The following is a 21,405-nucleotide window of genomic DNA, read 5'->3' as shown; positions in this document are numbered from 1 at the left end:
AATCTACTTATTTGTTTATTTTTTGTATCTATACAAAAAATATTGTATATATCTTCATATGTTACTTAGTGTCTGCACCTATCTCCACTCATAATCTGTGTAAAGAAATCTTTGAATGCCAGGGGCAAACCTTACTCTAGCTTCATTTAAATTGTCTGAAATGGTGAAAAAAAATGTGACAAATATGAGCCCCGTACAAAAAACAAAAGAACAAAATAGAACAAACAAACCCAAACAATCAAACAATCAAACAAGAAAAACTAAACTAAACAAGAAAAGAAAATGGGGAAGGAGGCACACTTTTTTTCACGGCACTGTAAACAGTCAACCGATGGACTCGAGGGACCCATTTAACTTACGTACCGGTGACATACGTACAGTATTATGTCACTTCCGTAAACAGGGACATTTACGAAATCGGAGCGCACTTTGCAGTTTATGAATCTGTATGTATCTATATATACAAATAAAATAGTTATGAATCAAATGTTAATCAGGACACATATCTATTATTAAAAAAGAAGAGAGCCTTCATTTTCATCAGCGGAACTGAATTTGCATGTGCTGACCTAACGGTGGCCGGGGCTGACGTCTCCTCCTTCAGTCTGACGTCGTCCCCAGTGGTCGTGCGTGCCGTGCCGGGCCTCTCTGCAGATGGAGGTGGGGCGGGGGGGAGGTTGTTTGGGGATGGTTTGCCGGGATATCGCGTCACCTCCTCGGTGTCTTGCTAGCATACTGTCACCTGCTCGCATTCAGCACGAGCTGTTTGCACTGACATGAAAAGTAAGCTTTCGGGTCGCGGCAGCCGCTCCTGTTTGTGAGCCCTTTGTAAAGCACGTCGCTGCGGGCCAGGAGATGTTTCGTGAGCTTTGGTGGGTAAACAGAAGGCCTTTACCTTTGCAGGGTTGACAGCTTCTGTTTAGGGGGTTGTTGTCTTCGCGGTAATGACAGACTACAACTGCTGCTGCATCTCCTTTTGAGCTATCAGCCAGAGACGAGGTGAGTGCGATGTCTGTCTGTGTGTTTGGTGTTGAGGTGATGGAGCTAGCGTTAGCTTACAGCAGCCCCTTTCTGAAGACTTTATTGCTATTAATAACCTGTCACGTTTGCAGACGTCCACCAGAAGAAGATAGTTGGTAACTATGGCTGAACAAGACGTTTGCCCCCACCTCGATTCAATAGGCGAGGTGACAAAGGAAGACCTTCTGCAGAAGTCTAAGGTGGGGTTTTCATACAGTGAAGCTGCTGTCAGATGTAAAATATACCCTGTTGTGGATGGCGACTTAAATAAGCACTTGAGCTGTGTTGTGCTCATGTAATATCCATGCATATAAACTTCTTCTTCTTTACTATGTTGAATTAATATTGCCTGTAGGGAACTTGTCAGTCATGTGGAGCTGGTGGTCCAAACCTGTGGGCCTGTCTGCAGGTAAGGTTAGGACTTAGATCCTGTTAAATACCTTATGTTATTATCTGAAATAGTTAGCTATAAAGCTAAAAGGTGGCTTAACTTTTAAGCCAACCCTGCACTTAGCATATATCATCAGAGACTGGAGGGCCAGGTGAATGCTGAATAATTAATGTTAGCGTGGAGTATAAATGTGCTTAAAAATGCAGTTCCTCTTCAGTTCAGGAAAGCGATAAAGGGTGTTGATTGATTTTTGGATTCTGAACAGAGAAGCGAAAAGGAATGAGATCCTATCTTACACTGTGTCTGATTTGCAGAATGACTGCCCGTATGTCGGGTGCGGAGAGTCCTACTCTGATCACAGCACCCTGCATGCACAGGTACGGTCCTTTCATACAAAATGTATTTGCAAGCCCCTTTTTTTTAATCAGTAGTATATAAGCAGATTGTGTGCTTCCTTTTTAGGCTAAGAAGCACAACCTTACCGTGAACCTGACAACGTTCAGGATCTGGTGTTATGTGTGTGAGCGAGAGGTGTTTCTGGAGCACAGGCCGGCCCTGGTGCCCGTAGCTGCTGCAGCACACCTCTGTAAAGCTACAGAGCAGGTATGAGTTCAACCCAGCACATGGTTTTATGTTAACTGTCTTACTAGTGGAATTTACATTTTAACATAAGAACAAGAAATACACACACAGGATGCTTATAATATTTGTTTATTCTCTTCCTAGGAAACCTCTCCCCAGACAGTTGGTCACCCACTCAAAGCGGTACCGATTGCTGTGGCCGAAGAAGAAGGCTCAGAGTCAGAAGAGGATGAGCTTAAACCCAGAGGTATATATGCAGGCATGCTTGATCAGCTTCAAACATTTCTAGACTGGTGGTCAAAGCTGCCCTAGTTTCTTTTTATTCAGGCCTTGAAGGTTTTTCTTTTCTCTCTGACTTGTACAGCAGTCTTTATGTCTAAGATGTTTAGTTTGAACGCTTTCTGAGAGGATAAAGTGTTTCATGATTGGTGATCTTTGTTTGTAGGGTTGACAGGAATGAAAAACATTGGAAATTCCTGCTACATGAACGCAGCTCTTCAAGCCCTGTCCAACTGGTGCGTGCTTTTCCTCCTAAAATGTAGAACAACTTTAATGTTTGTTTTGGCTTTAATCAGGGTAATCATTGGACATGTTTCAGTCAAACAATAAAGCTTCTCTTTTGTTTTACATCTACCTCTAATGTTAGAGGTGCTTTAACCTCAGCTGTCCCTCTGCCCCCTCATTAGCCCTCCTCTCACTCAGTTTTTTCTGGACTGCGGTGGATTGGTAAGGACTGACAAGAAGCCTGCTTTGTGTAAGAGCTACCAGAAACTCATCTCAGAACTCTGGCATAAAAAACGGTAATTAAAGCATCACAGTGATTGTATGTGAACTGGACAACAAACTAGTGTTTAGTCATTAAAATGAAAACATAATTGCATGTCTCTTATTACTGCTCCCCTCTCAGGCCCAGCTATGTTGTCCCTACCAGCCTGTCCCACGGCATCAAACTGGTGAACCCCATGTTTCGTGGTTACGCTCAGCAGGTAGGGCCGTCCGCCCGGCATGCTTCAACAGCATCTTGACACTGTCCTTTTATTGGATTTTATATCATTAAACCCTTGGATTTGCAAAAAAATGCTTTTCACAAGATTACTCGGTTGTGTATTTTAAAGTGCAGTCCATTATTTTTTGACTCAGTTTTAAATCTGCAGTTTGTCTCCCCCTTGTGGCAGTTAAAGCAAGTACACAAACATGGTTGATTGGGCTTTGACAAAGAGAAATCCACATTAGCATTAATTCCTGTTTTCCTTTATCTTTAATCACTTTCATTGTTAGACTACAAGCCTTCTGTCAAATGCCATTTCTCTGGAGGGGGAACTAGACAAAGTAATAGGAAATGCATTTTTTTTCTTTTAACATAAAGACAGGAATTGAATTTCCCTTTCCCTTCTGAGAGGCTGCTTGATCTGAAAGATAATTGCTCCTTGGGATAACACAGGCTTTACTTCTGTTGTTCTGTATCCTCAGTGTTGGGAAGGTTACTTTTAAAATGTATTCCATTACAGAATACAGAATACATGCCCCAAAATGTATTCTGTAACGTATTCTGTTACGTTACTCAATAAGAGTAACGTATTCTGAATACTTTGGATTACTTAATATATTATCATGCTTTTTACAACTACGTGAATGTACTATTGCTGTGTGATTTATTACTGTTACTGAAGGTCCGCGGCTCCGAACCGTAGTAAAGGGACCTCTGGCTAATACGGTTTGGTTCTGTGTCGGCTCGTAGCCAAAAAATAGCTTTACTTTGTTGTCTGGGTCAACTTTTCTTGCCAGAGACAGAGAGAGGCGTTGAAAGGCTGCTCCAACGGAACTTATTGTTTAAGAGGAAAACACGAACACGGTGTACAGTCGAGTCTTAATAGCTTACTTACAACTGGGCTCGTCAGGCACTCTTCTTGGCTGCAGTGGTTATTATTATATTTACATGCTTCCAGCTCCCGTTTTTGCTCGATGACAACTTGTACTTTTCCACTATCCTTTTTCTCCCTCCTCTTGCTCACACATAACACATAACGTGTATGGCGGCAAGGTTATTATCGTTAACGAAAACTAACGAAATAACGAAAACTAGAAGTGAAAAAACATTTTCGTTAACGGAAATAAAAATAAAAACAAAAAAAGGAAAACTAACTAAAACTATAATGAGTGTTCACAAAACTAACTAAAATTAACTGAATTTATAGCAAAAATGTGTTTAGTTTTCATTGATGTGTGCGTGTCTTAGTCAAGGGTGAAAATGAAGTTTAGTTTCCAGATTTTTTTCTTGCTGTGTCTCATTATGCCAGCAGGTGGCAGCACGTTAGTCGAGTCGTCTGTGTCGCTGCTCCGTCCACACGCAGAATCATGTCAGGAAAAGTCGGGAGCCAGAGTCCAATTTGGGATTACTTTGAATATGACTGTGTTTTGGATAAAGCAAGTGTCTTGTAGTGGAAACAGACAAATTATGAGGGACATTTCTAAAGGGAAAAAAATCCCACAAACCTTAAAGTGCACTTGAAAAGCTCACACAAGAAGGCTAACCTAGCTTACCTTGAGAAGGTAAGGGAGCACACTCAACCCTCATCCCCAGAAAACAGAAGCTAACCCCAGGCAAGGCAGCGTGATGCATCCCGAGACAACAGGACTGGGATATCTACACAACTGTGTGAGTCAATTACCTTCAAAAAGTTTATCAATTCACTTGAACCAAAATTACGAACACCCGGTGCTGCAAGAGTTAATAGTCTCATTGAGGCCAAGATATACATTTTATAGTTGCCTGGTATCAATGGTTGTTCATCTGCCTTTATTTATTTATTTAAAGAACCCATAGGTGGGAATGTGAGTTGTCTGTCTCTGCGTGTTAGCCCTGCGACAGACAGGCGAGCTGTCCAGGGTGCAGTATGGTAGCTGGAATAGCAACATACCCAAGGATAAGCAGAAGAGAATGACTGATATGATGAAACTGGGATTTTGTTACACTTAATTATTGCAAACACAACTAAAACTATAACTGAAACTAATCAAAACTAAACTGAAACTAAGGATTTTCAAAAAATAAAAACTAAACTAAACTAGCAAACAATTGGTAAAAACTAATTAAAACTGATATAAAATTGAAAATCTGAAGTCAAAACTAAATAAAAATAAAAACTAATGAAAATTGCAAAACTATTAAAACCCTGTATGGCGGTCCATTCTCCCTGCAACACCGACTACACTGCCCATGATGCTACATTCTTTAGAGCTATGCTTGTAGCATTCTGCCTGTTAGTTTAGCACAACAACAACAAGAACAAAAAGGCGCTCTCTCACCCAGCAAACACACAGTCACAGAGAGAGAGTCGCCCTGTAACCATGTAACGCTGCCGCCTGGAACAACAGAACATAGCTGTCAAACAAAACCCAAACAGGCCTGACCCGCCACAATATGAAACAGGAAAGTACCGCCGTGTAATCCATTTATTTCAACAAAGTAACTGTATTCTAAATACCACCTTTTTAAACGGTAACTGGAACGGAATACAGTTACTCATATTTTGTATTTTAAATACGTAACGGCGGTACATGTATTCCGTTACTCCCCAACACTGTGTATCCTTCATATCTGAATACTGAAAAGACAGAGGGCTTCGTTTTTACTCAGTTATGTTTTATGGCACGTCTAAGGATAAACTTCAAGTCCGACTTAGTATTTTAGTTTGTCTGATCTCCAATCCAGTTTCTTGTTATTTTTTCCATATTTTCTTGGTGGCTAAGTTAATGTTTGATTTGTCTGTTTACTCAGTGGCTGTGATCAGCGCATGGTATCTCGCTAATGTGCAAACCGATTTCTTGTTACTCCAATTTTTCTGTTTTTTTGCTTGCAATATTTGTGTTTATCTATTGTCCATTTACAAATGTTCTCTGTGAATGCGGCCCTATCCATGCAGTTAATATAAGGTTTCTGTGTTGTCCAGGACACTCAGGAGTTCCTGCGCTGTCTGATGGACCAGCTACACGAAGAGCTGAAGGAGCCTCTGTCGGAGTGTAGCGTGGGCTGCGACGGCAGCGATGGGGAGGACAGAAGAGACGGAGACCGCTCCCCCTCTGAGGATGAGTTCCTCTCCTGTGACTCTGGCTCCAGTAGTGACCGAGGGGAGGGAGGAGGGGTGGGTGACAGCGAGCTGCTCATCCAGGATGAGTGTGATGGGATACGGTCACCGGCAGGTGGAATGGGGGACGTCAGTAGTGGTGCAGTGATCTCTGAGAAGGAGAGGCTTAAAGAAAGGAGGTTACCTGGCTCCCCGCTCCGTGGCGGCTCACAAGAGATGGATGAAGATGCTGATGTGGACACAGCAGTTGAGGAAGGGGCTCCAGAAAGGAGGGCGGAGGATGAAGAGGAGCCTGCAGCAAGCCCAAACACAGAGGTCCAAAGTCAGGAAAACCATCAGACGTCTAACACAGGGCAAAGTCAAGTCCCGAGCAACAACAGCTCAGGTTAAAGAACAGCAGGAATACAGTGATTTTATATATTTATATATCTATATATTTATATATTGGATTATTCAGTTATGTATTGTAGAATATCATCAGTTATCATTAAGTTTGTTTTTCCACTATGATGTTTTCTAGAGCCAGACAATGAAGCCTCGATGACCCAGCCCCAGTCCACTCCCTGCAGTCCTGTGCGCACCCTTCAAGAGCTGCATCCCAAACTGTCCTCCAGTCCCCCCCGGTCCAGCCCTCTCCGCTCTTCAGGACCTGCATACTCCTTCAAAAAAGGTGAGAAAATTTCTCATAGACTGCTCAAGATGCTTTACAATTTTAACAGACTTGTTGTGGAGTCCCCAGGTTGAGAAACATTTGCCTCGGTAAAACATGTTGGCTGCTTTTGCACTCATTTTCACACAGTTTAGGTCAGGTGACTGTGGAGGCTCACGTAAATCGTGTATCATTCAAACATGAACAAAAAACACATTTAATTATATATTTTGGGACTTTGACCGTCAGTCGGTTGAAAAAAACACATCATTTATTCCCATTTCTTTGGCTGAATTTAAAATGTCAATGATAACACAGTTTGATAGGCATAAAGTAGTACTTTGGCACCACCAAGGTTTGAGATATTAGCTGAAAACTTGGGATGTCTCATCATGGTGTGCAGTGTGGCCTTTAAAAAATGAGAAAACTGGACAAGTGAAGGATGAATAAATTAGTGGCAGGCATTAAAAGGTATGTGTAGCTGATGAATAGTATCTGAAAGTCATTTTCAGTTTGAGTATACACGGTTACAAGATGTTAGTTAAGGTGGCACTCTTTGAGATGCTCTCTGTCTTTGTCCTCTGAAGCCAGCCCTCCCTCCCATCATGTGTCTTTCAGCTCAGCTGCTGCTCAGTGCCAGGAAGAAAAAACAGTCTCACTATCGTAGTGTGATCTCTGACATCTTTGATGGCTCGATCCTCAGTCTGGTCCAGTGTTTGACCTGTGACAGGGTAAGATGCACTTCACATATTTGAACACAAGGGGGAGGTAGAGTATACGCTTGATAAAATATGTTTATTTGTTCAATTATATTACATTTCCTATCAAAGCAGGTTTAAATGAAATGAAGTGACTTGTGCAATTATTTCATTTCAGTATTATACAGACTTTTCTGTGTAATTAGAGTGATTAAAACACATTCATAATTGCTCTTTTACTGCTAGAGGTATGCTGTTTAAACTGGTTCTCTGAATTTGGTACAGGTCTCAACTACAGTGGAAACCTTCCAGGACTTATCCCTCCCTATTCCTGGTAAAGAAGACCTAGCAAAGCTCCATTCATCCATCCATCAGAACCTGCCGGTGAAGACTGGTGTGTGCCCTGACACTTATGGCTCGCAGGGGTGGATCTCCTACATCATGGACTCCATACGGCGGTCAGTGAATCACATATAATTGAAAAAGGCTGAGACGACGTTTGCGTGTTTGAACCTTAGTTGTGCATAATTTTGACTGCTGATGTTACCAATATACTTTTAATCTGGTATGTTTCTGACTTCAGTTTCCTGTATCTTCAGATGTAGTTAGATAAGCTTTCTACATGCCTGCAAGGTAACATTTTTACAGAATTAACGGCGAGTAGAAACTTGCTTGGCCTGTCGTTTCTTTTCAAAATTTTTGTGTATTTCCTGAAAATGAATCATAAAACCACAAAACCTTCTTATATAGCTAGCCTTTTCAGTAGGTGCTGCAACACGTGTCTGTGTGTTCGATGATGAAGATGAACGCATGTGCTATGCCAGATCTATAAACGAAATAGATCTAAAAAATGAATAGTTTATTTCCTCTAACTAGCAATCACTTTGCTAGTTAGAGGAAGTGTATTGCAGGTGATGCCTCATAGCTAACTTCCTACAAAGATTTATCACATTTTTTCTGAAAATGTACTGATAAACAGATAAAATTTGTGTGTAGGACATGTAGAGAGGCCATCTGGAGTCAGTTGATTACTCATTGGTTGGAGAGATTTGGTAAACTTAAGGTGGCTCTGAAATGCACTACACTTACACTTTTCAGCAAAAATACTCTGGATAGTGACGTCACACGGTTGCACCGCATCAAGTTCACAGTTAGCAGTGCCCTGGAAATGGGTTCTGTTCAACCTTTCCAGTTTAAACCAGAGCAATCTGAGAGAGGATGAAAATAGTCAACCAGTACTTAGTTTAGATGAAGATGAAAACAATCCGTCACACGAGGATGTGAAAGTGAGGGAAAACTACTGGTGTCTATGCGGCTACTGCTTGCCAATGGCAACGGTGTCGTGCCAAATTATGCATCCCCGACAGAGACCCAGAGTGCACTAAGAAGTAAATAACAATGGCGGCCTACTGGTAAATCGGTTTTGTATAAAATGTGCCTAAAAGGAAAACATTTGGCGTATTTTAATACCACATATATGTTATTGAAAGCACAGTGCATATTTTAGCGCAAACATGTGTTAATAGCCGGGGTTCCCTTTAAAAGCTACTCCTTTGGTTTCATAATAACACTCAAGCAATGGTGCAAGAGGGCTTTTATTGTTTAACCCAGATTTATTGTATTTTTAAAAAATTCTGCTGACTTAGAGCATCTTTGAACTCATTACTGTTTTTGTTTTTTGGCTTAAAACATTACTCTTTTGGTTCGGTCTCATTGGTAAGTGTATTTTTTCCAAAAACCTGATAAATCCATTGCACCATCAAACTACCTGTGCACGTATGTTGGTACTATACAGGCAGAGCATCCGGAGACTAAAGAGCCGGATATCTCCCTCAGGAAGGAGTGCAGATAAGATCTGACCTATAAGATCATACTTCTACGCTTTGTTTGCGTCATCATAGCTCAAAAATTCATGTTCACGTTACTACTCTGCTGTGATGTCACATACTAGTTTATGAAGTCTTGTTTCAAAGCTTTGACTTTTACCTTCACGGCTGTTGCAATCTTGATATTATGGAAACAGAAGTGGCCGTGTTTTGACAATGCTGTCATCAGCTAACACAGGGGTCAGCTTTTTCCCCATGAGAAACCGGGACTGTTGTGGAGCGCTGCAGGTAGAAATATGAAGGACAGCAGACAGGTGATCATCACTGAGAGGGGATTTGTTAAACTTAGTCACTAAGCGTATTTATTGACATATGAAGGTAGAGCCAAAGAGCGTCTTCTGATACATGGAAACCTCTCCTCTTTGAGAGAACGATAAAGATCCAGCAGTGATGATGATGTGAAATAATGATTCGGTGCTTTTGCTCTTGCAACATGGTTCATTTTTAGCAATGACTTACACAACACTTCCTGGTGTATAATTCAGTGCAAAAACATCAATTTCAGTTCTGTGTTCATATCAGTCACTTTATCTTTCTTCAGATTTAGACAGCCATTCGTTGTAACACCTGCCAGTTTGTCCCGTTTCAGCTCCAGCCGATCCAAGCATGCAGTTACCGTCATGGACGAATCACTCCAGCTCCTCCATGATGTCGAACTCTCTTGTTTCACGTGTACATAGACTTATATTGGGCTGTGTTACAGCTATCACATTTCTCATCCAGTGGCAAGGAGAAAGAGTTAAAATTGTCTGCTTTGTTTTCAACCGAAGCTTCAGATTTCCCCGAAATGTCCCCGTTCCTTCCTGTTAACAGTTTGCACATTTTCAAATGCTGTTTTATCAGGGCGTGTTAGTCCGGCCCAAAAAGTAAAAATATTCTTACTGAGAATATTTTTACTGTTTTTCAGTTGTTTTTGTGGGAAATCACAAAGCTGGTCTTGACCACCCCATACGTGAATGTTTAAAACTTTCACTCTCCAAAACAGTCAAGTTCTTGTATTTCTCTACGTGTTTCATCTTGTATTAATCTTTTCATCGTGGTGATTCAGTGGTGAATCACACTAATCTGCTCTACACAAACTAAGCATACAACTTTACCTCCAACTTCAGTAAATAAATTCTTAGAAGTCCAAGTCATTTTTAAAAACTACTTAAAAAACAAACATCTGCCTTCAAAATAAAAGCAACAAAATTACATTCTGATTTGAAGTAGAGCTGGGCGATATATCGAGTTTTTAAAAAATATCGATATATTTTTATACGAGATATAAGATGTGACAATATCCTTTATATCGATATAGTCTATGTTACGTTATAACTATACTTGTGGAGCCGCAAGTTTGCCTCTCTTTCGTCCACTTTTGTCTTTACGCAACATTACTCGGCCTCGCCCCTCCTTCACTGAACACAACTCCCCCTCCTCCCCCATCGCTTCACCTGCAGGAAGCGACAAGATGGACACGGCAAATCTCCGTTAACGAGTTACTGCGCATCGCCCCGTGCGTGGGGCTGGACGCCGTCAACGTGTTAGCTAGCTAACCACGCTAACGAGCTAACCACGCTAACGCCATGCAGCCCAGAGGCGCTGCACAGCCTAAAATCCTTTCATTTTCTCAAAAGTTGACAGCGCGCCTTATTTATGAATTCTGGTTGTGCTTGATGGCCGCGAAGCGATTTTATGTGGTACACAGCGCTCAGCAATCTGTCAAAAAAATTTTTAGTACGACTTTGGTAAGCTACGGTGCTTCACCGGTTGATGGATTGTCAGAGCATTACGGCTACCAAGGAGCCTCGCGGAGTGATACGTACTGTGCTTCAACGTAATATTACCCTACTGTGTATAAGGACCATAAATGGCACCTGTTAAGAGACGTGGTTACGAAGAGGATTTCAAACTCAATGCTGTCAGTCACACAGTAGAAGTTGGGAACAGAGCAGCTGTGAAATCTGTCTTTGTTACTATGCTCTGCATCTTTTAGTTTACATTTTGACTGCACAATTGTGAGCTTTTTGTTATGCACAAAAACAACATTGTTTTCTTTTATTTATGGAGCATTATTATTTAATAAATGCTCATAATTTATTTTTGAGCAAATTTTATGTACATCTATGCTCTATGTTAATAAAAGTGCCTGTGTGACATCTGGGACACAGCTTTGACTAAGAACTCTCTTTTTGTTCTTACTTTATGGCTTAAAAAAAAAAAATCGAGATATATATCTTATATCGCCGTCCAGGTAAAATATATCGAGATATGAATTTTGGGTCATATCGCCCAGCCCTAATTTGAAGCTATTCTCCTATGGAAATTTGTCCATGGAAATTTGGTGGTTACAATGGGAAACACTTGAATGATTTATAATTATTTATATGATTGCTTTTGGATGAATTGTTACTCCAGTTTTTAGTTATTGGCAGGTAATTCTTATTAAATTAACCCAAAGTCACCTCAGAAAGTGCGAGTGACTTCAGTTAGCTTTAATTAGCTCTGGTGGAGTCTTTGCAAAGACTCTAGTGATTATAGCGGACATCTGTAACCTTAAGATTTCCAGTTATTAAGTCACGCCCCTAATAACCTTAAATCTTAAAACAATAAATATAATTTTGACTCGCTTTTGGAGCCAGCCCCAAACAGCCATTTCAAGGAATTGCAGTTTTCCAGATGTTCTAACTTTCACATCAGTCCATCCTCTAACTCACTTTGTTTTGTCTGAGAATCAAGCTTAAAGAATATTCAGGCTTATTAGTAAGAATGATTAAAAATGACTAATTAAAAAAGGCCGTGTGAGGAGGAAACCTTTTCACTATGTGATCAACTGCACTGAAGTTTAGAGTTGCCTTTTAAAGCTAATATTTCTCCAGCTTGCTTTGGTTTTTTTTGTTATGAGTATTTGTGTTTGTGTTGTGCAGGTTTGTAGTCTCATGTATCCCCAGTTGGTTTTGGGGGCCCATGGTAACACTAGAGGACTGCCTTGCTGCTTTTTTTGCTGCAGATGAACTTAAAGGTAATTGGTGCTCTAATATGCTCCAATACTAGCATAGTTTATATGTCAGAATTTCAATTTCCATTCATTTTCTTTGTTTTTTTCCAGGGGATAACATGTACAGCTGTGAGAGATGTAAAAAGTGCGTAAAATTAAATGCTTCAAATATATATCCTTGATTTAAAAGGTGAGTATTTGTATGCATTTATTCACACGGTGTTTTCTTTTCTACAGGTTGAGAAATGGTGTCAAATACTGCAAAGTGCTTAGACTTCCAGAGGTGCGGTTTTCTTTTCTTTTTTCTTTTTACTTTTTTTTTTTTTTTTAGCTCAGCACTTTCTTTCAGTAGATAACACATCAGTTTCATTTGCAATCTGCTTTAATTTCCTGGTTTTGTCCTGTATTTGCTGCATAGATTCTGTGCATTCACCTGAAACGTTTTCGGCACGAGGTCATGTATTCGTTCAAGATAAGCAGCCACGTGTCCTTCCCGCTCGAGGGCCTCGACATGCGACCTTTCCTGGCTAAAGAGAGTCCATCACAAGTTACCACTTACGACTTGCTGTCAGTCATTTGCCACCATGGCACTGCAGGAAGTATGAGACCACAAAGTTTCCTGTTGATACATTATTTCCCCCATGGGCAATATTTCTCACGGAGCGAGCAAAACACATATCTGATTAGCATCTGTCTCTAATATGTTTTCTCATGCTTTTTATGGGTGCAGGTGGGCACTACATAGCTTACTGTCAGAATGTAATCAACGGCCAGTGGTATGAGTTTGATGACCAGTATGTTACCGAAGTCCATGAGACGGTGGTGCAGAACGCAGAGGCTTATGTGTTGTTCTATAGGTGAGCAAAGGCGTCATTTACATAGACTCTACGCTAATTCGTCCAAGATGTTTTTAGTGACTTATTTCTATTGTACTCGTGCAGGAAAAGTAGCGAAGAGGCTGTGAGAGAGAGGCAGAAGGTGGTGGCTCTGGCGAATATGAAGGAGCCCAGCCTGCTGCAGTTTTACATCTCCAGAGAATGGCTCAACAAGTTCAACACCTTCGCTGAGCCAGGCCCCATCAGCAACCACACGTTTCTTTGTCAGCACGGCGGTATGTGTGGTTAATAAGTCTCTTCTTGAAAATCAGAATTGCTTGCTTTACTTTCATGGCTCAGCCTGCAGCCTGGTATAAATATTTTAATTAAGTCGTCCACTGACGTGTCTTGATTAGAAAAACATGCCTGTACTGTCTTTATTAACCTTCACGTGTTTCATCTCTGTGCAGGGATCCCTCCTAATAAATACCACTACATAGATGATCTGGTTGTGATTGTTCCCCAGAACGTGTGGGAGTACCTTTACAACAGGTAAACGTGCTCCATGCTGCCAAACAAACCTCAGTATGACTATGTTACGACCTTGGCCTGGGATTACCTGGGCGTAACAAGAAATGTGATTCCCCACTCCAACTCCACCCAAGAAAGAGCCAAAACACAGAGCAATTGCAAATGCTATACAGCTGTTTATTGACTTCAGCAGTGAGCTATGGCAAAGGTCCCTAATCTTCCCTGACCAAACTAAGAGTCAAACAAAAGATAATTTGCTTACCTAAACCCCTATCCAGTAATCAAGAGAAAAGAGGTTTTAATGGAAAAGGCTTCTCACTCCTGTAGTGTTCAGTATATACAGTGAAACAGAACAAGCTGTCTGATTTACAAAACTATTTACACAGATCTCGACCAGCACTCATGAAATCAGACACACAAAAGTGACAGTCACTTTGTGGGTGAGTTGCTTTGGTGCCAAGCACTTCTGCTTTGCAGTAATAGCACTTAGAACAAGGAGGTTGAGCTAGGAGGAAGGAAATGTCGCAAACTGACTTGTTCCAACGGTGGCATTGTATTACAGCACCACACTTGAATTCACTGAGCGCTTTAGAATGACCCACTCTTTCATCAATGTGTGTAAAGTCAAGCTGCGTGGGTAGGTGCTTGATTTTTATACCTGAAAAAGGTTAAAGAGGTGTCGCTCAGTACTTTTGTCTGTATTAAAAACGAAACCAGACGTTGCTGTTGTTTAGAATCAAAATGGCCAAAACTGTCACTCGGCATAAGAGCTGAATGGTTATGTCATGTAGCAACATTGTTGATCACTTTGATTATATTAGGCAGCAGCACCCATTTAAAGATGACGTGCATCTCAGCATTGATGTAAAGACCAACAAAAAGGACTTATACTTGCTTATCAAATCATGTGTTAATCTCTCACCATCTCTCTGTTACATTTTTTTTCTACTCTCAGCTTCGGAGGTGGCCCAGCAGTCAACCACCTCTACATGTGTGCAATCTGTCAGGTGGAGATTGAAGCTCTAGCTAAACGCAGAAAAACAGAAATTGACACCTTCATCAAGGTAAACGTGTGTGTTATGCAAAGGTTTACCTTTGTGCTAAAGTGTCTTTGTGTTGAATGAACTTTTTTTTTTCTTTTGTGTGTAGCTGAACAAAGAGTTTCAAGCTGAGGAGGCTCCAACAGTGATCCTGTGTATCAGCATGCAGTGGTTCAGAGAGTGGGAGAGCTTTGTGAAGGGCAAAGACAATGGTACGATGAGTAGCAGCGCATTCGAGTTCCCATCTTTCTCTCTTTGCCAAATACTTTTATTCTTTCCTTTTCCCAGAGCCACCCGGTCCCATCGACAACAGTAAAATCGGTGTTATGAAAGGAGGACATATACAGCTAAAGCAAGGTAAGTCTGAGGAGGTTGAAAAGGACATAAAGGTAGAAAATCAATGTACTGTTTTTAGACATTGCGTGTTTTTTCACCACAGGTGCAGACTATGGTCAGATCTCAGAGGAGACTTGGCAGTACTTGTTGGGAATTTATGGCGGAGGCCCTGAGATTGCAGTGAGACAGACGGTGGCCCCGGCTGACCCCGACACCCTTCACGGAGAGAGGAAGATTGAGGCAGAGACGAGAGCACTTTGAGATAAAGAGAGGTTGGAATCTTTACACTTTGCTTCATTACTGTGCAAAACTTTCGGGACTGATGTTTTTGAATTTTTTAAAAGTGATCTTTAGCAACAGTTCTCTGGCCTTTTCACTCATTTTGAGTCCAGTCCTCGTACCTTACCATTTTCAGAGGAAATTTGTTGTTTATTTTTAAGAACCAATTTTAAATTCTATCTTTAGGCACTTTGTTATTAGGAGCCTGTCACGAAGATTATTTGTTCCCATTTCCTTGAGTTGAATCTACAAAAAACAACCTAAATCCAAACGTAAGACAGTTACACAACACAATGCTACTAGCTTTATATTTGGCACACCTCAGCATGGTGTGCAGTCTGTCCTTAAAAAATTGAGGAACCTGGATAAAGACGACCTGGCAGGCCTCAAAAACGTGAAAAAATGGACCTAAAAGTTGCATCTGGACTTCATCTCCTGTTATCTGAAGTGACTGAGGTGTGTGTAATTACACAGAAGCTGGAGTGAAAATCAGTGGCAACAGGTCTTATAAACAAAGGAATTCAGATTCTGTATTTTTGGTGTAAATTCTGATCACAGAGCAGGGGATCCACATTTAAAACTTATTATCAATGTAATGTTATGTTATGTATGGTGGAGGTCAGAAGAGGTACAACAGTGAGTGTCTACAGCCATCTGTAAAACACGGGGGAGTTGCTGCCTTGGTTTGTGGGGTTTGTGATGGAACAAATATAATAAGTATTGTCAGATATTGATTCACCATGATATACCATCTAGAAAGTGTCTGATTGGTAACAGCTTCATTTTTTAGCAATAAGTGATTCAAAAATCGCAATAAAATGCCTCCTCAGAGCCCAGACCTCAACATTATTGAAGCAGTGTGGGATCATCTTGACAGAGAAGAGAACAAAAGGCCTGAAGCTCTGTTGCTGAACTTGTTAGAACTGTACAAACTCTGTATTTCCATGTATGTTTGCAGGATTCAATAAATGTCTGGAATTTTTTTTGGAAAATATATAGCAGTGAGAGGTGGCTCAAGACGTTTGCACAACACTGTACTTATAAACATACATATCCCTATATATGCTGTATATACACAGAGTGGATTCAGGTATGCCTTTTAGTGTATTTGGATAAATCAGCAGAAAGAAGGATATCTGGTCTCTTAACTGCTATAAATCCAAAATATAGAGTTGGAGATGATGCCTCACTAAGCGTCTGCTCATTCTCAAACTGCTTCTCAACTTTTATCATCCCCAGGTCTTCTGAGCCCTTTTTCCACTCTTATCCTCACAGGAAGCCGAGGAATTTGCACCACGGTGAAGAAGCCCCATCTTGAGCACTTTGTAAATGTAGCAGCATGTTATTCTGACGCCATGTTGCAGGAAGAGAAAACGGTACCTAAATACAACACGGTTTATTTGTTGGATAACTTTGATCCTTAATGTTGAGGTGTACAAATAAGATGTTGTCACATCCCTGGAGCTGTTTTTGGTAGCTGTGGTGTCTCAGTGGCCGCTGTAGTGACATGGTGTTGTATAATGCTAAACGGGCAGATGGCTGCAAGTATTACAAGACAAAATGCTGCGGAGAATAGAATTACAGTGTGTTGCTTTTAAGGACTTCTCTTCTTCCCTGGAAGCAAACCCAGAGACATTAACAGTGCTTTTTGTTATTTAGTTACATATCAGCAGGTACGGCCATGACGAGAGGGATGTCAGATAAATCACAGTCGGACACTTTGATCTTTAAAGGGGACATATTATGCAAAATCGACTTTGTTTTTCCACAAAAGATGGCAAAAGAGCATCCCTAGAGATATTGCATGTAGTTACATACAGGCCCTACTGGTGAATAGATACACCTGAATACTTCAGAGCTGCCCTGGTGTACAGTTCTGTGTTTTCATGTCACCTTTACTGCTTTAGTCCAAGCTCAGCTCGGTCCTTTACATCTCTTTGCATCTCTCCTCATCGCACCCTGTACTGCATTTCAGCACGTTTAAAATCCCACTACAGCTGACCTCATTTACATAATCTTCAGTTTTTGTTTACAGACAATGGAATGAGTGTGAAATATGAAGACACAAACTACAACCTGGCTTGTAACCTGTCGCCAGTTATGAGCCAGTTTTTAAAGCTACTGCTCTGCATTGCTAAAGTTTCAGTTTTTGAATTGAACCATGGTTCATAATCATGAGCTCAAATCAGTGGTTGTTTGTGATTCCTTTGTGTTGCATGTAAAATGATCACACTGAGAATGATAGAAACATCAGAGTCTCTCATTCACGTCTATGTGGCTCACTGTGCTGCACTGCTCTCACTGGGTGGTGCTTTCGGCTGCTCCCGTGTGAGTCTTACAGACCACTTCCTGAAAAGGAGATTGGGCACCAGCAGCACTTTTAATTTAAAGCTACAGGCACTGAAAGAGTCTGTTGAAAACTGGGGGTATAAGCTGAACCTTAAACATTTCGGGGACATGTAAAGCCTGCATCAACATGTTAAAGTGGTATATAATATGTCCTCTTTAAAAGCACTCAGGACTGTGGGTCTTTTTAGGTTTGAATTTGTTTAAAAGGGTTTACAGACTACAAAAATGCATGTGTGGGTTCCAAAAGACTTTGGGTATAAATGCATGAAAAAAAGTTGTTTTTATTTTGTACTTCTTTGCAAAAGTGAGGACATTTCACTGACAAGTTGAGTTTTTTTTTTTTTTTTTTTAATACCCCAAACAGACAACCCGTTTTCTTTTTGTGTGCTCAAAATGATCGAAGTGTCGACTTGCTTCTGTTTAGTTTACGCAAGCAGCTATCAATACTTAGGAGTTTATGAATATTAACAACATTTGGAAATGGGAATTTTCATGGGGCATAGACAGAAAGTTGAGCGTGAGAGAGGATTAATAAAGAGAATCTTGTGCAACAAAACTTCAGAGCTGGTTTTTATGAAGAGAAGAGACAGAAGCTTGTGATTTCTAAGTGTAAATTAACTTTGAGATGCCTGTTATTACAATAGACCATTATGCAGTATTTGTTTAAAGGGCAGTATTAAGTACAAAGTGCTTTTTCCCACCATCTTCTAAAAATTTAGCAGAAATAACACAACAGCTTCACAAACAGATATCACGTATGCAAAAAAAAGAAAAAGAAAAATAAGAAACATGTCGCACCAATAAGGTTACTCCTTATACTGATTCGGTGTATGTATACTTTTTATTATTATTATTATTTTGTTTTATACTACTGTGCAATGTTTGGACTCTAATCTGAAGGTGGTAATTAAAATAAAATAAAAAAACTTGTAAAAATTTAGCATAAGTATAAAATGTTAGATATTTTCCTGAAGTGTGCAATTCATGTTGCTGAAATGCAAGAGAGATAATTCGAACAAATCTGTAAGAAGCTTAGCTAAGTAAACTTAGTCATCCTCTTTCTCGTTTCAGATAAACCACACGCTTGCCTTTTTTGTTCTTTCTTAAAAATAAATAAATAATGGAACCCTAACCCTTGCCAAACTTTGCCCCCACATTTTAAGTAGTTAATGCTTGGCATTATTTTAATAATCTAATTCTTTCCCTTTATCATATTAGACTACATTACATTATATTAGTCTAGTCTACTGTCAGTTAATAATAATCAGGTTTAGAAATGGTGTTAATGAGCTATTACATGCTTTTTTTTTTTTTGTCAATTTATATGGTAAATGGTAAATGGCCTGTATTTGTATAGCGCTTTTCTAGTCCCTAAGGACCCCAAAGCGCTCTACACATCCAGTCATCCACCCATTCACACACACATTCACACACTGGTGATGGCAAGCTACATTGTAGCCACAGCCACCCTGGGGCGCACTGACAGAGGCGAGGCATGACATGAAGTCTCCATAGGTGTTTTTCATAAAGTGTCAGTGCATATACATTGCTTTTAAATCTCTATTTTATGAGTAATCATTAAGGGAGAAATTATATGTATTAGACTGGCAATGAAAAACCTCCAGAAGTAGACTGTGGGTAAATGTTGCAACTCAGCTGATGCCGGTTTAAAAGTAGCTAGAAGTACTTTGATAACGAAATTTTCAGGGCCAAATGACTGAAAATAATAGTGAGGGCTTATTTAATCTTTTATGTAAGATGAAGGTGCAAAGTGGTGTTTGTTCCAGAGTGTTCCTCGTTCTGTGTCATTTGCTTTTTAAAAAAAAAAAAAAAAATTCCTCTAAGTGAAATTACTATTTTTGCCTGATGACGAGTTCACCCACACATGATCATTCACCCCGGCTGCGTTTGCCAAATAGAAGAGCCAAAATAGAGGCACAGAACAAATTGACAGTGAATTTAACCATAAAGCCAAAACTGGCTCACCTCTGTACATGTAGTTATATATCCAGGTTGCCAATAAATGTTTGTTTGTTTGGTTTTTTATTTTATTTTATTTTTTGGAGGGGGGTGTGGGGGGTGGGGTGGAGAATTAATGGTCAACCAGGGCTCCACCAGAGTTCAGGTATAGAAGTGGTAAATTGTTTCTGGCTGGGTGGGCCCAGATCACTTCTATCGCTTGGTAGATCATATGGTCCTTCTGATTTCATTAGGTGGTGACCTTCCGCTAGGATGGTTCTCAGTTCATCCAAATTATTGTAGTTAAAGGAGCTTGGAAAGAAAACCGTCTGGACTTCTTTAAGTTTCCTTAAAAACATCTCACCTCTCATCCGAGAAGCTTCTCTAGTTCTAAGAGCAATTGCTGAAGAGTAGAAGAGCCACCTCGACAAGACAAGACTCAGCTATTCATCTGCATTTGAGGATGCCAATGTTCACATTTCGGACAGAGAAGACAGATGGTTTGAAAGAGGAGTGAAAGAAGCATCTATGTCCACTGTGAACGACCATCTTTGAACAGAGGCGGTGGTTTAAGACACCAGCTGTCTGCCATCTATAATCCAGTTTTGAGATCCCTTCCCAGACGCCTTAACGACCACTCACATCCTGGGCCATTTGACCTCAGTAAATCACCTGATAGTGTGGGGCTTAGTCTCACAATGGGTTCACCTGAAACATTGACTGATTGTGCCTCACACCCGTTTTCAAAGGTGTGGGGCAGAGGATCAACAGGGGGTCCACGACCCTCTTGGGGACACTCCCAATAGGGCTTAAAATCTGGAACTCTCCACCATTTGCTCTTAGAACTGAAGAAGCTTCTCGAATGAGAGGTGAAAAGTCTTCAAGGAAACTTAAAGAAGTCCAGATACTTTCTTTTCAAGCTCCATACATTGCGCTAGGACGATTTGGAGCTGGAATGACAATTGGCACCTCCAAGTTTGAGGCCACAGTTCCCAACCGGAAAAGGGTGCAGGTCTCTTTCCACTTTGGAAAGTAGTTTCTCCCCTAAGTAGGGGAGTTCAAGTATCTTTAGATCTAGAGAATGGGACTAGCATATCGTCTGAAGAGATGCAGGTGCTGTGGTCTGTTGTGGTGAAGAAAGAAATGAGTGTAAAGGTGAAGCTGTAGATTTACTAGTCATGCTACATTTCTGTCCTCACCTATGGTTAGAGCTGGGCGTGAAGACCGAAAGAACGAGATTGTGGATACAAGCAGTGGAAATGAGCTTCCTCTGAAGGGTGTCTTGGCTTGACATGGCTCTTGAGTGGACTCACTACTGTCTGCATGCTCAGCTCTAAATTTTCCAGGTTTCTAATATCTCATTCTGTGACATATCTACTTTAACCTTTTGGTTCCCGTGGCATTCTTGCCTTGCAGCTAAGTGAGGCGCCCCTTATCCAAAACAACTTCACATTTGGTACTGTGCTTGTATAGTCAGCAATACACCCATCCAATGTGAAACTTTTGATTGCGGAAATAGGCAACAGTAGTTCAGATAGACACAGATTCATCAATTATTTAAATATTTTTATATTTAAAAAAAAAAATACAAAACTTGTGGGCCGCAGGCTATTGGAAGTCCTTGGACATTTTTACTCTCTAACAAGAAAGTAGAAATAGGTTTTCCTTTTAATGTGTTCGAGTCATCTTAGCAGAATAAAACAAAACTTTGACAAATACCGATCAAAAATTAAGTGTTTGATGTGTGCTTTTTCCCTTAATAGTAGCTGGGGTAACTCTTTATCTGCACTATAGTCATCCTACTT

At 40.5% G+C, this 21,405-nt stretch overlaps 1 protein-coding gene across 2 annotated transcripts; it reads left to right on the top strand.

The window, feature by feature from the left end:
• Positions 1 to 410: 410 nt before the first annotated feature.
• On the top strand, positions 411 to 19,960 carry usp20 (ubiquitin specific peptidase 20). Of its 2 annotated transcripts, none has more exons than XM_085164951.1 (25): positions 411 to 999; positions 1,113 to 1,220; positions 1,376 to 1,429; positions 1,726 to 1,788; positions 1,874 to 2,014; positions 2,138 to 2,240; positions 2,439 to 2,508; positions 2,680 to 2,793; positions 2,901 to 2,979; positions 5,944 to 6,463; positions 6,599 to 6,748; positions 7,346 to 7,458; positions 7,711 to 7,883; positions 12,221 to 12,315; positions 12,403 to 12,436; positions 12,529 to 12,574; positions 12,710 to 12,890; positions 13,022 to 13,148; positions 13,233 to 13,402; positions 13,577 to 13,658; positions 14,593 to 14,701; positions 14,787 to 14,889; positions 14,966 to 15,034; positions 15,117 to 15,285; positions 16,568 to 19,960. In XM_085164951.1, exons 2-24 carry the CDS (start codon positions 1,143 to 1,145, stop codon positions 15,272 to 15,274), a joined length of 2,832 nt encoding a protein of 943 aa, XP_085021077.1. In that variant the 5' UTR covers positions 411 to 999; positions 1,113 to 1,142; the 3' UTR covers positions 15,275 to 15,285; positions 16,568 to 19,960. The 2 variants fall into 2 exon arrangements, with proteins under 2 accessions (XP_085021077.1, XP_085021076.1); XM_085164950.1 differs by having other exon boundaries at positions 412 to 999; positions 16,532 to 19,960.
• The last annotated feature ends 1,445 nt before the right edge of the window (positions 19,961 to 21,405 follow it).

This window comes from Neolamprologus multifasciatus, chromosome 7 (assembly GCF_963576455.1).
Source record: "Neolamprologus multifasciatus chromosome 7, fNeoMul1.2, whole genome shotgun sequence".
NCBI lineage: Eukaryota > Metazoa > Chordata > Actinopteri > Cichliformes > Cichlidae > Neolamprologus > Neolamprologus multifasciatus.
The sequence above is the reverse complement of the archived record's forward strand: the minus strand, read 5'-3'. Positions and strand labels throughout refer to the sequence as shown.

Bases quoted from the DNA above. Each gene is read 5' to 3' on its own strand.
- usp20 (XM_085164951.1), top strand. From the start codon at position 1,143: ATGGCTGAACAAGACGTTTGCCCCCACCTCGATTCAATAGGCGAGGTG. The intron at 1,221-1,375 runs GTGGGGTTTTCA...TATTGCCTGTAG, and splicing joins ACCTTCTGCAGAAGTCTAAG to GGAACTTGTCAGTCATGTGG. The intron at 2,794-2,900 runs GTAATTAAAGCA...CTCCCCTCTCAG, and splicing joins GAACTCTGGCATAAAAAACG to GCCCAGCTATGTTGTCCCTA.